The sequence below is a fragment of the Apus apus genome, chromosome 3, assembly GCF_020740795.1.
Source record: "Apus apus isolate bApuApu2 chromosome 3, bApuApu2.pri.cur, whole genome shotgun sequence".
Classification (NCBI taxonomy): domain Eukaryota; kingdom Metazoa; phylum Chordata; class Aves; order Apodiformes; family Apodidae; genus Apus; species Apus apus.
Window position 1 is genome coordinate 57,946,948 of NC_067284.1, and position 17,669 is coordinate 57,964,616.

Here is a 17,669-nt window from a genome sequence, read left to right on the forward strand (position 1 = left end):
GCTTTCCACTGCCTCTGGTCTGGGGATGCTCATGCAGTTGCCTTGTCACCTGTGCCCATCACAGGAGGAGAATGTCTGCCTTGCAGAAACCTCAAGAGCTGGCTGCTCAATGCACATTATCTTGCAGGGCTGGTTTTGCCCTGACGGCTGTAGTACGTGTGCCTTTGCCGTCAGCATGGAACTGCTACAGCTTTTCAACAACAAAAAATAATCCCCTCTCACCCTCCTAATTTTGTTCTTGCAAACAGCTGCACAATTTGTAGTAAAACATGTTTGTTTAATGGGAGAAATCTCATCTGAAGCAGAGGTTGACAGATGAGGAAAATCTCTGCCCATATGACAAGCTACACATAAGCTGTACAGTGTAAAGTATTATGGGAGCAGTCCTGTATGGTATGGGACTTTCTGCTCTCTGATATAGAGGCCTCATATGTGAGATGCTCTAAACAGCCCATAAAGCTTAGATTCTCTTAGATTCCCAACCTGGGAAAGCAGTGGGGATTCATGGGCAGTTTATCTGTTTCTACATGCTTGTCTCTGTATGGGTAAAGCCAAAGTGCACTGGATGAACTGTATGCACATTCTAAGCTTTGTATGGTTTGAATGTCATAAGGGTTGGGTTTCGTTGTTTTGTCTTTCAAGAGAATTTATTTCTGCCCATGTCTGTTGTTTCTTTGTAGATGGTTTGTGGGTGATACGTGTTCAAGTGCCTCAAGTTTGTCCTACGAGATGTGTTCCACAAATCCAGCAAATTGGGTCACCTTCGATGATGAGCCACTCTTCCAGTCACCTCAGAAACTGGTTGATAATCAGAGTAGTTGTAAAGCAAATGGCCTTAAGCTCAATCTCTCTAGTGTGCATGATTCTTCAAGTAGGTCATCTTCTACAGGTAGCACTCCACTCTCATCTCCTGTAGTTGACTTCTACCTAAGTCCTGGACCACCCAGTAACTCTCCACTTACTACACCTACCAGAGACTACCCAGTAAGTCCATGCATCCCAAAGCCTGGGATTCACCTCCTTTATTCCATCCCTGAATGGCCGTCAAACATTAACCTGCTTCCATCACCCGGGACTTGCTCATCCCTAACCTCGCAGAAGCCCAGCAGCCTTTCTTTGAACACCTTGCCTAATGACCGTCCAGTTAAGACTTTGGTGTCCAAATCAACAGACGAAGGAAGCCCTAATCTGTCAGGAAGCTGCGAGGAGTCAAGAGAGTTGTCATCAGTACTGGGGCACTTCCCGTACTTCAAGAATGACTGTGCTTTTTCTAGTCCCTTTTGGACAGAAGGATGCTCGCTCGGCACATCACCAGCTAATGTTGGCACACACAGGAAGGACAAAGTGCTTGACAAGAGCATCTGTCATCCTAAAGACAAAGAGACTTGCCACGATCAGAAAAGCCTGAACCAGGACTCCTTCAGCTACATCTGTGAGAGGCTTGAACATCTGCAAGCTGATGGCTGTGATGCCACAGGAAGCCCACCTATCTCCAGTGCTCATGCGTGGCACAACCTCTCCTCTGCCATCCCACGCAGCCTCTTCAGGAGCCAGAAAGCAGATGGGTGGCTGTTCATGCTGAGGATTCCTGAAAAGAAGAACATGATGTCTTCTCGGCAATGGGGCCCTATTTACCTTAGCGTTCTAGCTGGAGGTGTGCTGCAGATGTATTATGAAAAGGGCCTGGAGAAACCTTTCAAGGAATTCCAGCTGCAGCCACACTGTAGACTGTCTGAACCCAAATTAGAGAGCTATAATGTCTCAGGAAAAATCCATACCGTGAAGATTGAGTGTGTTTCTTACACAGAGAAAAGGAGGTATCATCCCAAAGTAGAAGTGGTCCATGAGCCAGAGGTTGAGCAGATGTTAAAGCTGGGCACCACAGATTATAATGACTTCACTGATTTCCTTGTAACAGTCGAGGAAGAGCTTATGAAGCTTCCTACCATTTCTAGACAAAAGAGGAATTATGAAGAGCAAGAAATTACTCTAGAAATAGTGGATAACTTTTGGGGGAAAGTCACTAGGGCAGAAGGAAGACTGGTAGAAAGTGCCGTCATCACACATGTTTACTGCTTGTGTTTTGTGAATGGAAGTGCTGACTGCTTTCTCACCCTGAATGACCTGGAGCTCCAGAGGAGGGATGAGCGTTACTTTGAGAAGGAGGAGGAGAAGAAATGGATTGATATTCTTGATTGCCATTTCCATAACTGTGTCAAAGTGCAGGAATTTGAGCAATCACGAATTATTAAGTTTACTCCCCCGGATGCATATAGGCTGGAACTGATGCGGTTCAGGACACGGTATCATGGGCAAGAGGTGCCCTTTTCTGTGAAGGCTGCGGTAGTAGTTCAGGGGGCATACGTTGAACTTCAGGCTTTTATAGTCATGTCTTCAACTGCTCTGATCCCAGCCCGTTTGCCTTCTCTGAAATACTGTGAAAACGTTATGATACGCTTTCCCGTTCCCACGCAGTGGGTGAAAACGCTTTGGACTATGAACCTCCAAAGGCAGAAGTCCCTAAAAGCAAAAATGAATAGGAGAGCATGCTTTGGCTCTTTACACGAGGTTGAATCTGATTCTCTAATACAAGTCTCAATTGGAACAGCAAAATACGAGAGTGCCTACAGGGCTGTTGTGTGGAAGATTGACAGGCTTCCAGATAAAAACTCAAGTAAATAATTTGCACTATAAAATGATGGGCTTGGGTGCACGTCATTGGTTTTATGCTTGTGTAACTCCATTGACTTCAGTAGTTTGGATTTTTATCTGTGCAGTGGTATTGGTAGAAGTTGGAGTTACCATTTTGGAGAAAAGATAATACAGCCTTATTAATTAATTACTTATTTTTATTTTATTTTTTTAAAGTGCATTTTCCTAACTTATTCGATGGAGACAGATGCATTTTTGTCAGTAGTTGTAAGGCTGCAGCATCATGGAAGTGGATCTCATAGTGTTTTGAGTAAACATGAAATCTGTAGTAAGAGGGAAGAGTTTATGCTTCACATGTCCCAGCTGAACATTGGTGGGATGGCAAGCAAAAACCAGCAGGTGAAATTATTTACCCACACCATGTCACCCAGTTAGTAGAAAAGGGGGTAGTGTAACTTGCATCTTGGCTTTCTAACATAATTTAAAACAGTAGGATAAATAACAAGAAGGTATTACAGTCAAATTTACTGTGGCAAGATGAGTGTGCTTTTGCAAATGCTACTACCTATTGGCTCCTATTTGGGTTTGTGTATTGAGATTGTACATTCATAGAAAAAATTACACCAGCAAAAAATGATGCCTCCCACTTTATTCATCCTTCTGTCTGGTGGTGGCACCTCGCTAAAAACTTGCAGCAATAAAACCAGCTAAGTCTGTAGTCATGCATGTGGGAGTTGTTAGCGTCCCTCTAAGTAAAAGTTAATTTACCTAATGGAGAAAATATGATTTTTGGGGAGAAGGAAAATATAAATACACAGTTTTAAAATTCCAAATCTTTGTCATGTTACAAGATTAATACCCCTAGATAGCACTTTTTAAATGGCATAAAGTTCTTGAGGAGTATATTATTCTGCTTCAACTTCTGTAGAGTGAAGGCACTTGATCCTTTCCTTGGATATGCATTCTGTGTACTTGAAGCTTTGGGGATCTATGTAAGAGAAGGGCATCTTCTAAAACATTTTGCCTAAAATATCTGTCAAATCTGTACTTCAAAGAAGGAAGAAAGTGGTAACAAATGGATTAGGCTAGTCTTGTAGTATCCCAACTGTCTGGACTACGTCCCTCTTTTAAATGCCCAGAAAGGATTTAGTCTCTTACGTCCTGGCATCAGGTGTGCTAGTACTAAGTTGACAGAATCCACTCACTGGTTCTTGCAGCTAGATGTGTGTGCAGGTGAGAGTTCTCATTCAAAATTATTAGAAAAAATAGTTAAGGCAAAAAAAATCCCGAGAATATTTTTCCCTATTTTTTAACTAATTGTAAATTATATTTAGTCTGATCTGTTGTTTAGGTAATCATGATTTTTTTTTTTTTTTAACTTTGATATTTGATCCTTAAATTCCGATTGATATTTCAGTGACAGAAGTAAGAGATTGACAGAAGCACTGACGCGGGAGCAAATGAAAAATCAATGTTACTCTGAGCCCATATATGAACTAGATTGCTTTTGGTATTAAAACAGCATTGAAAAGCATCCTACATCAACATGCTCATGTGGCAGTTGAGAGAGCATGAATTATTGCATGGCTACTTGTAGACTAGGGCTAGTATTTTTTACTAATGGTGGTGCATGGAAATACTGGCCATTTTTGTGTTCAGACTGGGCCTTGCTTAGGCAATGAGGTCTCTAAAACCTTGAGCAAATTTGCCTTCTGATTTCTGTTGAAACCTCTACTGTGGGAGGAACAGCAAAAGTGTCACTGCGGTCAGATTCAGCAATGACATCGTGCTAAGGCCATCTCTGTTTTTCCCTTTCTTTTGCTTTGGATAAAAGCTGTGGTGAGCTTGGACCTGTGGATAATACCATATGGTTCCTCTTGAATTGTCTGAGCCCTCCGTTTGGCACGCTGCTTTTTACCTGGGTATCATCTCAGGCTCTGCTGGGAGAGGATGCTGGTGGCTGCCAAGCAAGGGGCAGCAGAGAGCAGAGGAGATGCAGCATTGGCAGACAGACTAACCCAAGGCAGGGAGCCAAGCCAGGATTAATGGCAGGGGAGAGAGACAACAGAGAGAAGGAAGATAAGGGAAGGTAGTAAAGGAGGGGTTGGGAAGACTGGAAAATGGACAGGGAAGGCAGAGGAGTTGATGGAGAGACATGTGAGAAGCAGTGGGCAGAAGAAGATTCTTCAGGTCTTCAAAACTAAGGTCTTCCTCACATCAAATACTGTGGTCAGTTCTGGGCTCCCCACTACAATAAGGATATTTTGATGCTGGAGCATGTCCAAAGAAGGACAATGAAGCTGGTGAAGGGTCTGGAACACGAGTCTTATGAAGAGCTGCTGAGGGAACTGGGGTTGTTTAGTCTGGAGAAAAGGAGGCTGAAAGGAGGCAAGGTGGGGGTTGGTCTTTTTTCCCAGGTAAAAAGTGATAGAGCAAGAGGAAATAGGCTCAAGTTGTGTCGGGGAGGTTTAGATTGGATATTAGGAAAAACGTCTTCACTTGAAAGGGTTGTCAGGCACTGGAACAGGCTGCCCAGGGAGGTGGCAGAGTCACCATCCCTGGAGGTATTTACAAGACATGTAGATGTGGTGCTTAAGGGACCTTGTTGAGTGGTGGACTTGGCAGTGCTGGGTTAATGGTTGGACTTGATCATCTTAAGGTCTTTTCCATCCAAAATGATTCTGTGATTCTAAAATCTGTAGATACGTGTGTCATGCACACTGGGCTTCAAGGATTTGCACTGTGCTGCTGTGACCCATCTGTTCTCCCAAGCCTTACGGGACTGAGTGTTTGAGTAGCTTTTAATATTCTTTGCTATTTAATGTATGTTTGCTTCTGCAAAATCAAGTCAGCAATTTAATCAGGCAATTTTAAAGATTATAAGTCTTCCAAAGCCTTTAATTCCCTGCCGTTCATTCACCCTAAGATTTGATGTGCACAATTAACTTCAGATTTGTGTTATTTGAAAGTAAGAACCGGTTTTTGTGGCATTCTGCAGCTTTACATTATTTTTTGCCAGTAGCTTAAACTTTTGACGTTTGAATAATTCCTCTGGCTGAGAGCTGCAAAATCATTTGTATCCCTGAAATGTTCATGTGCTTGAAAAAACATTTTGGTGGTAATACTGCCAAATTTTAAACCTATCAAGTTTTCTGTATGCAGTTAGGAGTTTAAAAATAGAGTTGTCCCAAGGCATGCCAAAAATCTGGAGGCAGTCAAACTAATAGAAATATGTAAACTTTCATAAGACTTTTACTGCAGGGAGAAAAATATGCTGAGGCTTTTTCTTTCAAAAAGCCCTTGTCCAAGGCTTTTTAAGAAAGAAGGAAAAAAAAAGGGAAAACATAAGGTTTCCTACAGTTATATTGTGACTCCATTTATAGACATTGAAATATGTTAGTATCCACTAGAAGACTGCTGGCCAAGCAAAGTCTGTGTGAGCTGTGAGATACCCCGGATATTTAAAAGCTGCCTATGATTATTGAGATCTAGAACTGGAGATTTTTGAGTCTGAGTGTTAACATTATTTAAAAAATGAAAAAAAAAAATTAAAAAAAAAGCAAGCAAAAAGCTGCAGACTTTGAAGGGTCGATCCAGTGAAATTTCTGCAAATTGATTCTACACTTGCAAAATCAGGGCATTGTATATGTAAATGTAGAACATTTTATTATTTTATCATGGTACTGAGGCCAGGCTTTGCCCTGGGAAGCGATAGGCACCTGGGAGCTGGGAGAGACTAGATTTCAAAACGCTGTGTTTTAATCTCTGGCTGTGTAAATTTGTGCTCTTTGGTGTTTCCTGCTAGGACAGCTCCATCCTTGGGCTGCTGTGTAAAGCAGCAGTTCCTCAGCTGATTATTCCTCCTTTTCTTCTGCATCATGGAGCCACACCGAGGAAGCTGTGATTAAGCAACACAAAGAAATGGAGAAAGAGGAATTTGTGGCTGCTGGTAGCCTTTAGCATCTGAGTGTGAATTCCAGTATAGGAGGTGATGTGGGTCTCGGCAACCTTCAGCTGCTGCTTTTTAATTTTCTAAACTGCCTAAGAGGAAACTCTGAGCCCTGACTTTGTCAGGTGGGCTCCATCCCTGCCAAGCCACCTTCTGGCAGCAGCAACATTGCAGACCTTCCCACTCCTGTTTCCTGTGCATTTCTCCTGGAAGGTTGGATAACCACACCCATTTAGACATAGCTGCAGGAGTTGTTAACTTCTAATAATCCTAATGTAAATCCGTTCTTAGTAATTGCTTATGTTTTCATGTTCAAAATAAGACTTTTAGAACTGGACCAATTTTGTCAAAAGTAGCATTACTACTGAACTAAAACAACCAGCACATTTTTTTGCCTAAACTGCTTGGCTTCACGAGCCTTCTGCAGATCAAGGCTGCTTGAATGCTACTCATACAAGTGAGTAAGGGATAAATAGTATGAGTAAATGCAGCAAAGTTAGGTTATTATTTGTGAAGTGCTACATGAATGCTAAATGATGGTTTGAATCTAGTGTCATAGTTTTGTTGATTTATTGGTTTGGTTTGTTTTGTTGTTATTTTCCAGAGAAAGAGCAAGAATTTAGGAAATAAGAGCGAAATTTTCAGATGTAAAACAGGAAAGGCTAGGGTCTCTGAATTCACAAAAGTCTTAACAAGTTGCCTAGATACCTAAACCTCAAGGCTTCTGTCTTCTAAGTTAGTTAGTAAAAGCTCAGTTATCTCCCAGATTATCTGGTTGCCTTCCAACAGTGATTCAATTCCATCAGGCCAGGTGGTTATGTCTCCACCATGCCTGATGGGCCATATTTTGGACAGGTGGGCTTACATCTGAATATGTTGTCTTAGCTTCCAGTGGGCAACAGTACAGACTTACACCATGCCTGCTTCATCCTACTTGTTTTTCCACTCCACTACCTTTTCTCTCGGCTGGCCAATATCTTGCTTATTCAGCATTACAGGGTTTTTTTTGGCAAAAGGACCTTATATGTGCAGCCTCTCTTTCTTCCAACTCCACTGTAATACAAGACCTGGGAAGCAGTATTTTCATGCAGCAGAGATGTCAAGGGCTGGCTAGTTTTACATCAAAACTAAGGCAATGCTCACGATCTTCCAAAGTTTTGGTTGATTGCTTTGTCATTTGACAGCTGATGGGAAGAAGTTGCTCCACACTCCTACCACTGCCCAGCAGGAACTTCTCTGCAAGTGAAGTGGTGAGTACTTCTTTCTGACATTGATGCTGGTACAGCAGGGAGATGAGCTGGGGTAAACCTTGTGTTTTGGAAGGAAGCAAAAGGGTCCAGTGGAGGCTGCTCCAGAGGACCTAGGGCAGTAACCTTACCCAGATACCAAAGCTATAATCTCTGCCTTTGCAGGTGACCACCTACAGGAAAGAAAGGACCACAGAACTCATTGGATCCCAACACCGAGACCACTTCATGGGTGTGGGTTAGCTGGAATATAAGCCCAGAGATTTTTTTAAAGTTTTGTGTGGTACTGAACCTCAGCATTCCTACGTCTAACACCGGAGTCTTTAGCAACAGGCCAAAAGGAATGGCCCATTTATGCCTGGGCTCAAGTGGACATCTGCAATCCAACATTTACCATATCTGTCCAGGAAAATTCCAAGCAGTGGGTATTTCTGAATTCCCTTTCTCAGGAGACAATAATTTTCCAGACAATTCCCATTGCTACTTGTTTCTCCACAGGCCTCCCTCCTACAACAGGAAGATGCCTTTAGATCTACACCCTTTTCTTACTACCACAAATGGATTCCAGACAAGATGATACTGCTCTTGGACGACCCTTTCTCCTCAGATACTTGGTCAGCCACAGCCCCAGAGGCAGAACATGCTGCTTTTCTGGCCAGGACATGGCCATGCAACATGCAATATGTTAGTGTTGCAACTGCTGCTATGAAGAACCCTTCATTTGTGGGTGACCTTATGCAATCTGTGCATCCCGACCCAGCAAACAGCACAAAGATGAGGTCAAGTAAGTGTGTTGCCAAGCTGCATCCCAGCATCACCACTGGAGAGTAGAGCAGGTCCTGGGAGCCACAGGGAGCACAGCTTGGGTGGGTTGTGGTACCACAGGTGGAATGACATCTCACAGTTTGGCTGTGGAATGGGGTACTGCTTCTGGTCTTCTTCACTGCTGGTGTTGCTGTCACCACAACTGTTGCTGGGATCATGGCAGATGTGAGGATGGAGAGGCCCACCCCAACAGGGAGCTCATTCCACCATATCCAGGCAGTCTGGAAGAGGAACTGTGGACAAAGAGAATGTTAGTGCAGGAGAAATGGGCTTGGACACAAGAAGAGATGACCAGCAGCAGATCGTGGACCAAGCCCACATCTGCCCTTGACTGTGTACATGAGTGACGAACCACCATCTCCTCCTCACATGTGTTCAGTCCTCCTCCAGCTTCCTTCTCAAGGAGCTGGCAGGTGGTTGTAATACTTTTTTCTGACTTTATTCCGTCCTCTGCTTCTGTAATAAAGTGCCTAATGTTACAGTTCTACCTGTCTCCGTGTATTGTGTTATTGTCCTGAGACTTTAGCCACATGCTGTGTGCCCCTACTGTTGCACTCCTTTGCCGAAGACCTTTATGAGCTGGCAAGCTCAGTGTCTTTGTACTTTAGTGCCTTGAAAGGACCTTGTAGGATCCTGCTTTTACATAAAAAGGTGGTCACAGTACTGCTGCTTTTTGTCATGGGCCGTGGTTTGAGTGGTGGTTGTAATTTTTTTAACTGTGTGTGGGTTATGAAGTCTTATGCTGTGACTGGTGCGGCAGGTAGGTTGCAAAGTCTGCAAGGAGTGGAGTGTTTTTTCCATCTGATCTCTCCTGGCTGTCCTGCTCAGTTATGTTTCCTTCCCTCTCTGCTGGCTTTGGTGATGGCCATTTCTGGGCACTTACTCCTTCCCATTCACCTTAAAGGAGCTGTTGTACTGGACATATTTAGGGGAGCTTCACTCCCCAAAATCAGGACCTACAGTGTTTTTTGTTGCAGTGATCCCTAGCACTCCCATTCATGGATCTGCCCTTGCATCTTTGAGTACAAGTTGTATTACCACTTCCTACATTTTCTGTAACCAGCTCCTTATTAGCATGTATTAGAGCTGTGCTTTGGTAGAAAGCAGCAGTTAGTCCCATTTAGGGAATGGTTGTTGGCTCTCCATTGTAATACACATTTCTTTCAAGACATCTGGAAGACTTTGTGGCCAGTGCCACTCTCCTATGATGCAGGACTCTAGTTGCTGTGTATATAGCATTTTTTTTTTTTTTTTTTTCTGAAATCCATTTCAGGTTTTCTTGGACCGTTACAAGTAGCTATGTAAAAAAGCAGCATTTCAGATAAAGACTGAATGTGATGTACTGCTGGATGGGAGCCTGCAGGGGAGGCTTGTAAATCAGCCACTTGGAGAGTCTGGATGGTAAAGGAATGCACTTGTCCAGTGACATGCCTCTTGTCCATAGTGTTTCTGTGTGTGTGCCTTTGGGGTCAGCCATGGAGAGAAAAAAACTTGCAGTCACCAAGTAGCTTTTTAAGCTACTGAGTATTGTTGTTAAACATGGAAAAAAGAAGGGGGGAAAGAGTTGGAGACCTTCCCTATCTGAGGTTTAGGGGCTGATATTCCAAAGGACTCTTATTATTCCTTTCTCCCCTTCCCTCACCTTTTCTTCCAGGCAGTCAAGTTTTAACTGTACTGCTGAGTGTCACAGCAAGGAAGAGAGAGGGAATTACTATTTATACTAATTAGATAATTAATCAAAAGGAAAACAAAATGTGAAATGTTTTAGTGAGTATGATAAAGATAAGCATGAATTTCATGCTCTTTAAACCTTGATTTTCACTGACTTTATGCTGGACTTGGAATGAACTCTGGAGGACTGTTAATTGAAATAGACTTTGTTCTTAGGAAGTTGGAGGCTTGTGTGTTTGACAGAACTCTGCCCATCAAACTGCTCAAATGTAAATTATCTCCTGGAGTCAGACCTGTCTCAGACAGGCTGTGAGGCAAGTTGTGGGGAAAACCTGCAGCACAGAGCAGAGGATGCACCCGGCCCAAGGCTCCTAAGAGCAACAGAGATGTATCTTCTTTTGTTTATTTTTGCCTATGAAATGCCCGTGAGCCTGTTGTAGCGATTTGTCCCATGGGATAGATAAAGCTCAGTGTATGTCAACTCCGTCTTCAGTATCTCCTTCATTCCAATACAAAATTGATTTCTGCCACCAGAGAAAGTGGGTGCATAAAGAATAGAACATTTTTGCCTGAACTTACGAGTTGTTTTTCAGTATAATGGATGAAAACCAAATATACACTGCCAGGCTTGCCTTTGACAAAATATGGCCAAGCCTTTTTCAGCTTTTTTTTCTGCCTGCAGCTGACTGGTAGTTAGATGTCTATGCTGATGCTTAAAATCCTGGAGAGGAAGAGAACCACAGAATGACAACTTTTGCTATGAAGAATTTGGAGAGGAGGCTGCAATATAAAGGATTCTTTTCATGATATTATATTATACTGCTTTCATGCACACAGGGAGCTTGCTGACCTCGGTCTCTTTGTAAACCAGGCTTTTCACCCTGGTGTTCCTGTGTGCAAGGATAAATACTTTCCCTTACCATTGCCAGATAGAAGAAATGCTAAAGCAAGTGATCCCTAGTCTGTAAGGCTAGATCGAAGTAATTTAGAATGTGCTGCACTACATGGGAGTCCTTCATGACTCTGCTTTATAGCATGACAGTTGCTTTAGTAATGCTTTTGTTTGGAAGAAATGGGCTATGTTCTTTACCTATAACAAACCAATCTAGAAATGGAGTCCAGGTAGCCTTTATCCTGGCAGCTGTGATATATCTTTTTTGAGCAGCACTCTGAGCTGCACTGTTATCTTTGTGCCATAGATACACTGTAATAAATGATGTTACACAAGATAGCTACTTGAAATAAACACTCCAATATAATTCCTATAGCAGAGAGCTCTGGAAACGGTGGTTGTTTGGCACAAGGAGGCATCTCTGCCTTTCCTAAGCTGGCTTCTTCCAATTTTTATATTCCCACAAGAGTAAGAAATGTATTTTTAAGTGAAAACTGAGATTCTTCCCTAATAGTTTGAATTTAGCAACCAATCCCTAAGCTTGTAATACTCATCTTAATCAGCAGCTGAGAGGATCTGGTAAATGTTGTGCAAATTAATTTGTAAAATAAACAATTGTGAAAAGTGTGCTGAAGTAGAGAAAAAATTAGTAAGGGGTCGCCTTATGACCAAGACTAAAAGATTATATATAAAATAATCTTGTATCATAATAACTGCACTGCATTAATACAAGATAGAGCTGTGCTCTCTTGCTAGCAGATTAACCTTGTAATGTAAACAAAGAAAAGATAATTAATTGATGGTGTGTGTTTGTTTTTCTTTTCCAAGGTTCTGATCATCCACACAGCCTGTCTTACAAACTGGAACTTGGATCAGACCAGGAAATCCCATCTGACTGGTATCCATTTGCTACCGTCCAGTTTGTTGTTCATGATACCTGTGCCTCAGGAACAAAAGTCAAGTCACTGGGCATAGAGAGTGATCTGCAGCCCCAGAAGCACATGGTTCAGAAAGCTTTTTACAATTACCAGGTATTTTCAGGGCTATGCTTTCAGTGCTTTCATCCTCTTCTTCTTCCCCATTCCCCCTTACTGTATTTGCAAGGCAAATGTGCTTTGTACTCTAAACACATCTTGCATGCACTTGTGGTAATGGCTTTGAGCAAAAGAATAATTAAGAAATAATTCCTTGTCTGATCAAAGATGGTCCTGAAAAACAGAACTGCAAATGCAGTGTTTTTCCTCAGTTGAGCTATTTTTGGTAGTAGTGGTTTTGAAATCTGTTTGCTCTGGAAGTGTTTTGATTCTGTGTCAAAGCTTTTATCTGTGCTGCTGCTGCACTTCACACTTTCAGTGCCCAATTAATCGCTAATTCTACCTGTGTGGTTTTTTTTTGTTGTTTGTTTGTTTTTTATAACTACAGGTTGAAATTGAAAAGAAGTGGATTAGGCTTGATGGAGAGGATCCAGATAAGGCTGGCAACTGCCTAATGCAGTAAAAGAGGACAGGAGGCATCGTCATGGGATATTAGTGGGAATCAATTTACATAGCAAATTCTATTTTTAGGAGGAGAGCAGTGACCTAGTTTAGGATAAACATGGTCTTTTTTTTTTTTTTTTTTAGTGCTTTTAGTTTTGATTCTGCAGATCAGTACTGGTTTGACTGGCCTGTGTTCAAGTAAACTTCCTGTCACAGGAATACTGGTAAGAATAGGGTTTCCTTGTAAAGAGTTGCAGGATGTGAGCACTTAATTGACTGATTGTAATACATTATTTTCCTGTTGCGTATCTATGACTTGGGAATGATCTCATACTCCATACTGAAACCTAATGGCACTACTCAAAGAGTTCGTGTCACTTGGACATATAATATTCAGCAATAAAAGCTGCCAGAGCACTTATGGGCAGACCAGCATCTGTGTAAGGTCCTGCAGGAGACCTTTACATGTTTTATCATGTTTTTTAGTGGTATTTGAAAATCTAAGTCCCCCATGTTTCTGCACTCCTTGATATACACAAACAGATCAGGTTGTAATATTAAACTCAATAAGAATCTCAATTAGTGAGTTGGAAACTGGTTGATTTAATTGGTAAAATGGGAATTTTTTTTTTTTTTTCATTTTTCTGTGGCTGCAAGCATTTCCTCCCCAGCACTTTATAGGTTCACTCAAAGTAATCTCTTGGGTAAAAAAACATATGGCAGATGTGATTGAAATTTCTGTGCCAGCATTAGACAAATGTTTTTCACTGCTGCAGCAAGTGAGACAAGGGGCTCATCCTCAGCAAGCATAAATCAGTCCAGGCGCATTTCATTTAATGAAGCTTTGAGAATTTACACCAGCCAAGGGTTTTCTCCACAAACTGAAGAAATGGCTGGTTGCTACCGTTTGCTCTGAGTCTCCTTTAAGATGCAAGTTCCAGATGTTGGTTTGAAACTGCAGGAGCTATTGCTTTGAATAACTGTAAAGATGGTCTTTCCATGCATGGGAAAGGAGATATTTTCATGCTACTGGCTCTAAAAGTGTTTTCTGTGGGGAAACAATGCAGGAATGGACTATCACAAGAGAAGTGAAGCTGTGACACTTCAGCAGACAGCTTGAGCTACTAACCCTGTACAAGTGTGTTAACTGTGTTTTGAAAAGTTACTGGCATTTAGGGAAAGGTTCTGCTGATTCCCCTCAGTCATTATCCCCTTTGTCCTTTTCTGCAGGCTGCAATTTCAGGTCTGAAAAAATCTGATAAATTAAAAAAAAAATGCTCGTGATACTTTTTAATTTTATTTTTTTTTCTGCAGTTTTCCTAAGATTATCCTGAATTCAAACTGAAATTAGTGGAGAACAAAAATACAGTAATGCACTAAGTTTATATTTTGTCACAGCTTGTAACTGTTTATATGAACACTGTGTAAAAATACAGATAAATGTTATTCCCCAAAAGTAGAAATATGTGGGATATGCACTGAGAAAATCACCAGTCTGAGGAAACAGAAGGCCATAAAATGAACCTAGTTCATCACAATAAACTTTTCCCCCCATTTGGAAGCTGAGAATGAAATGGGTAATAGATTATATACTAAGTCCTTAGGGCAGGTTTTTTTATGGGTACTGCATTGCCAAAGCCCCAAATAGTTTATTATAGTGTTTTGGCTTCTCTGTATATCCCTTTTTATTAGTGGATTATATTATCATCAATCTAAGCAAGCGTTTGAGCGTAGCAGTGATCCAGATACATCTTAGCTGTTGCATTCTCCATCCATGTTTTGACTTGTGAAGCCATGAGCACCTTCAAGTTATGTTTGGTTTATTTTATTCATATTCAAATTTGGTTTATGTACTTCTCAGCTGAACCACGGGGCGCAGTGTACACTATGGCAAAATGTTTATACCTGGCATCTTGTCAAAGCTCTGTAGTTTGCTGAAGTCCGTGGGCAGAGAGCTATGTATCTGTGAATCATTTTGCTCGATAAAGGTTGTGAAAGATGTGTTGCAGATTCCTGCACTAACCTTTGTCTGAAGGTGATTTGTTTAGACTGACATCAACTCCATAAATCTGTTAGCAGCGGTTGTTGTCCAAAGCCTGTCTTGCCTGACCCTGCTTTTCTGTTTTTAAGAAGGAGGGACAGCCAGGCTGTTCTGGGACTCTTTGTCCGGGGCATTCAGTACCTGGTGGTGTTAGGGGTCCTGCAGAAGCAAGGGCTGCTTTTCTTCTGTCAGGCATCTGCTGTGTCTTGGGATGTGTTCAAGAAGCCCATGTAGTGCTGAAGTGTTTTATCCTGACCCTTCAAGAGATGAGATACTGTTTTGAATGGCCTAAGTGATGAACAGCCACATTACAAGTCTTCTTTCCTGCTAGTGAATCTGTATTATATCTGGTACGGTGCAAATGATCATTCAGCCTTACTGAACTCATTAATGTAAAAAGGTCAAGCTACAGCTTTATCTGTGTTGCAGACTCTTGGATTTCCATCTGAGGCCTGCAAGACTCGCCATTAACTTTAATCGGAATTGGATTAGGATCACAGGGAATTCATTCCACAGAAATATTGCCACACTGACAGAAAGTTACTCTGTTTAATGCATGTCTTTCAGTTTAAACCTGACAATTAGTGCAGCCTAAGGCTGAATAATTACCCTGTTCAGTCTCAAGATTATGTTTGTATGCATTGCTCTCAGAACATTTAAAAATAGGCTGCAGTTTAATGAAAGATTGTATGATGTTTTTCCCCCACCAAATTTTAACTTCCTATTCTACTGCAATGTGCTAAAGCAGAAACATCCTGCCTTTCCCTTTCTAATATTTCTTCTGCATTCTCTGATGTCCTTTGGGTACAACCTACTGAACAAATACTCTCAATTTTCTGTGAAGGCTACAGCAGGTGATAGTGAGTAAGCATACTGGCTTTGATTCTTTAGAAATCAGGGCTGTAAGCAGCCTAACTGTAGTAGGGGAGGGGAATGGAGATGACAAACGGTTGCTATAAGCTGTCGTGATGCTCAGTGTGCAGCTAGCAGAAGGACTAGTGCTTTAAATAACCCATGAGGTGTATTGGCATTGTGTGAGAAACCAGGTTTCACACATATCTGATCTCTCTTTGCCCACAGCTAGTGCCTGCAGTCCCTGAAATGCTTCCAGCTGCTTGGGTCACTTAAGCTGTTGATGCTTTGCTAACATTTATTACAGGGTAGTATTTAGATATTATCCATGTTTCCTTCACAAAGGACCAGCAGGTTTTGGGATATTTTATATTTTAAACAGAAGTCAATGAGAACAGCTAATTTCTTAGTGTGTTTGCCTTATTTACAAAGTGTCATATTTGCTGAAACTGACAAACTGAGTTCATCTTTCTCATACTAATTATATTACTATAGGTAAATGGTACTTGATGTAATTTATATTCAAACACCCATTGAAGTAAATGGAAGTCTTTTAACTGACAAAATAGAATCTGTATCAAAGTCTCTAAGAATAAAGGAGAAGCAAAAAAAGAGAAGGAATTGTGGTAATGGGCAGGAAAAAAACCTCTGTGGAAGATTCTTGATGCTAATAAGTAAGCAGCCTGCAGTGCTTGCTTATTCCAACCAGAGAAGAGCACAAAATAGAGGAAAAGTTTTTGAGTGTCAAAGCTGAAGCTTTGCAGTGATTGGGAACAATGGGTCTGGCTGCCCTTGTGTAGCATCTCTAGAAAAATGAGGATGATGGTGCACTTCATTGAAGGTGACTCGCACACCACTGACATCCTTTGTGCTCACTTTTTTTTCCAGATTCCATATTAATCTTCCAAAAGTACTCTACATCTAAAAACATGTTTCCATGTGTTGCTTTTAGTTGCATTTATTTTGCTTGATGAACTTCTTAGCTGCAGGATTGGTGCCCACACCTCTATTTTACATTTATTTGTCTTTTTGTTGACTAAACACAGTAATTAACTACTTCACTTAGTAGTTCTTAGCTGTAATTTTGATAACTCTGAAACAGTGCTGTTATTTGTAATGGAAAATCTAATTTTATTTGGGTCTTTTGTCAGTATAAGTATAAACAGACCATGCTGATGATCTTGTAATAACATTTTGAAGATTGCATATTGATTAAAAAAATAAAGTTGTCTTTCAAAATAGCTGTTTCTTGTCCCCTCACCGGAAATTTATCAAGCTTGCTTTACATATACTGTAATTAACTGTATGATATTGCCTCATCAGGTATTGTGATTTATTAGAAAGAGCTCTGTGTAAGTGGGGGACATGAGCAATGCACTACATTCCATTAATGATCATTTATGGCAGGTCCTTTTCCTGCCTTAGTTGCATAAGGGAAAGAATACCATGGATTTTCCTATTGAGAACTTCCTTCGATCTCTCTAGGATACTGCAGTATAATGGGCAACAACTGAGACTTTCACAGATTGCTTGAAAAGAGTTGTCCCCAGGGAAACTGTGAAACCTCTGTGGGAAAAGATGGGAATAAGGCAGAGGTTTGTGGGGCAGCATCCAGAGAATCAGCTTAAAGTATAAAATAGCCACACCACTTGTCCTGTGCTGTAGTCTTTGTAGCAAAGCAGTTATACTGGGAGAAACTGGGAAGTACAATTAACATCCATTTTCACTTCATTGGTGTTCTGTCCTTCAATAAACACCTGCAAATGGAGAGCAGTTATGTAGCAGAAGTACAGTCCCCTTCCAGAGCTTAAAACAGTTTGCAGTGTTTAAAAGTATTGGTGAACAGTATGATTCAGGTACATGAAAAGATGAGATGGTAAATTGCTAGGATAAAAGTGAAAACATGAAAACATTATTGGGATAGTTTCCTAGTATGTGCTATGCCTAGTATGTGCTGTTTTGTAGCCCTGATATTTCCTTAGTGAAAACAACCTGTAATTTTTTACAATAACAACCATGACATGTTGTAAGTGATGTTCACACTCCCTGCTTAAGCTGATAG

The 17,669-nt window shown here is 41.2% G+C and overlaps 1 protein-coding gene across 3 annotated transcripts in view; it reads left to right on the top strand.

Annotated features, from left to right (window-relative positions):
- The window catches only part of STON1 (stonin 1), a 28,324-nt gene extending 11,476 nt beyond the window's left edge, over positions 1 to 16,848 (top strand). For 2 of the 3 annotated variants that reach the window (XM_051614052.1, XM_051614053.1), the window contains exons 2-4: positions 681 to 2,674; positions 12,065 to 12,267; positions 12,659 to 16,848. In XM_051614052.1, the coding sequence (XP_051470012.1) occupies positions 730 to 2,674; positions 12,065 to 12,267; positions 12,659 to 12,733 (2,223 nt within the window). In that variant the 5' untranslated portion in view covers positions 681 to 729 and the 3' untranslated portion in view covers positions 12,734 to 16,848. Of the gene's footprint in view, positions 1 to 680; positions 2,675 to 7,785; positions 7,852 to 8,013; positions 9,158 to 12,064; positions 12,268 to 12,658 lie in introns of those variants that run through there. The other variant, XM_051614054.1, reaches the window with a different exon arrangement.
- The last annotated feature ends 821 nt before the right edge of the window (positions 16,849 to 17,669 follow it).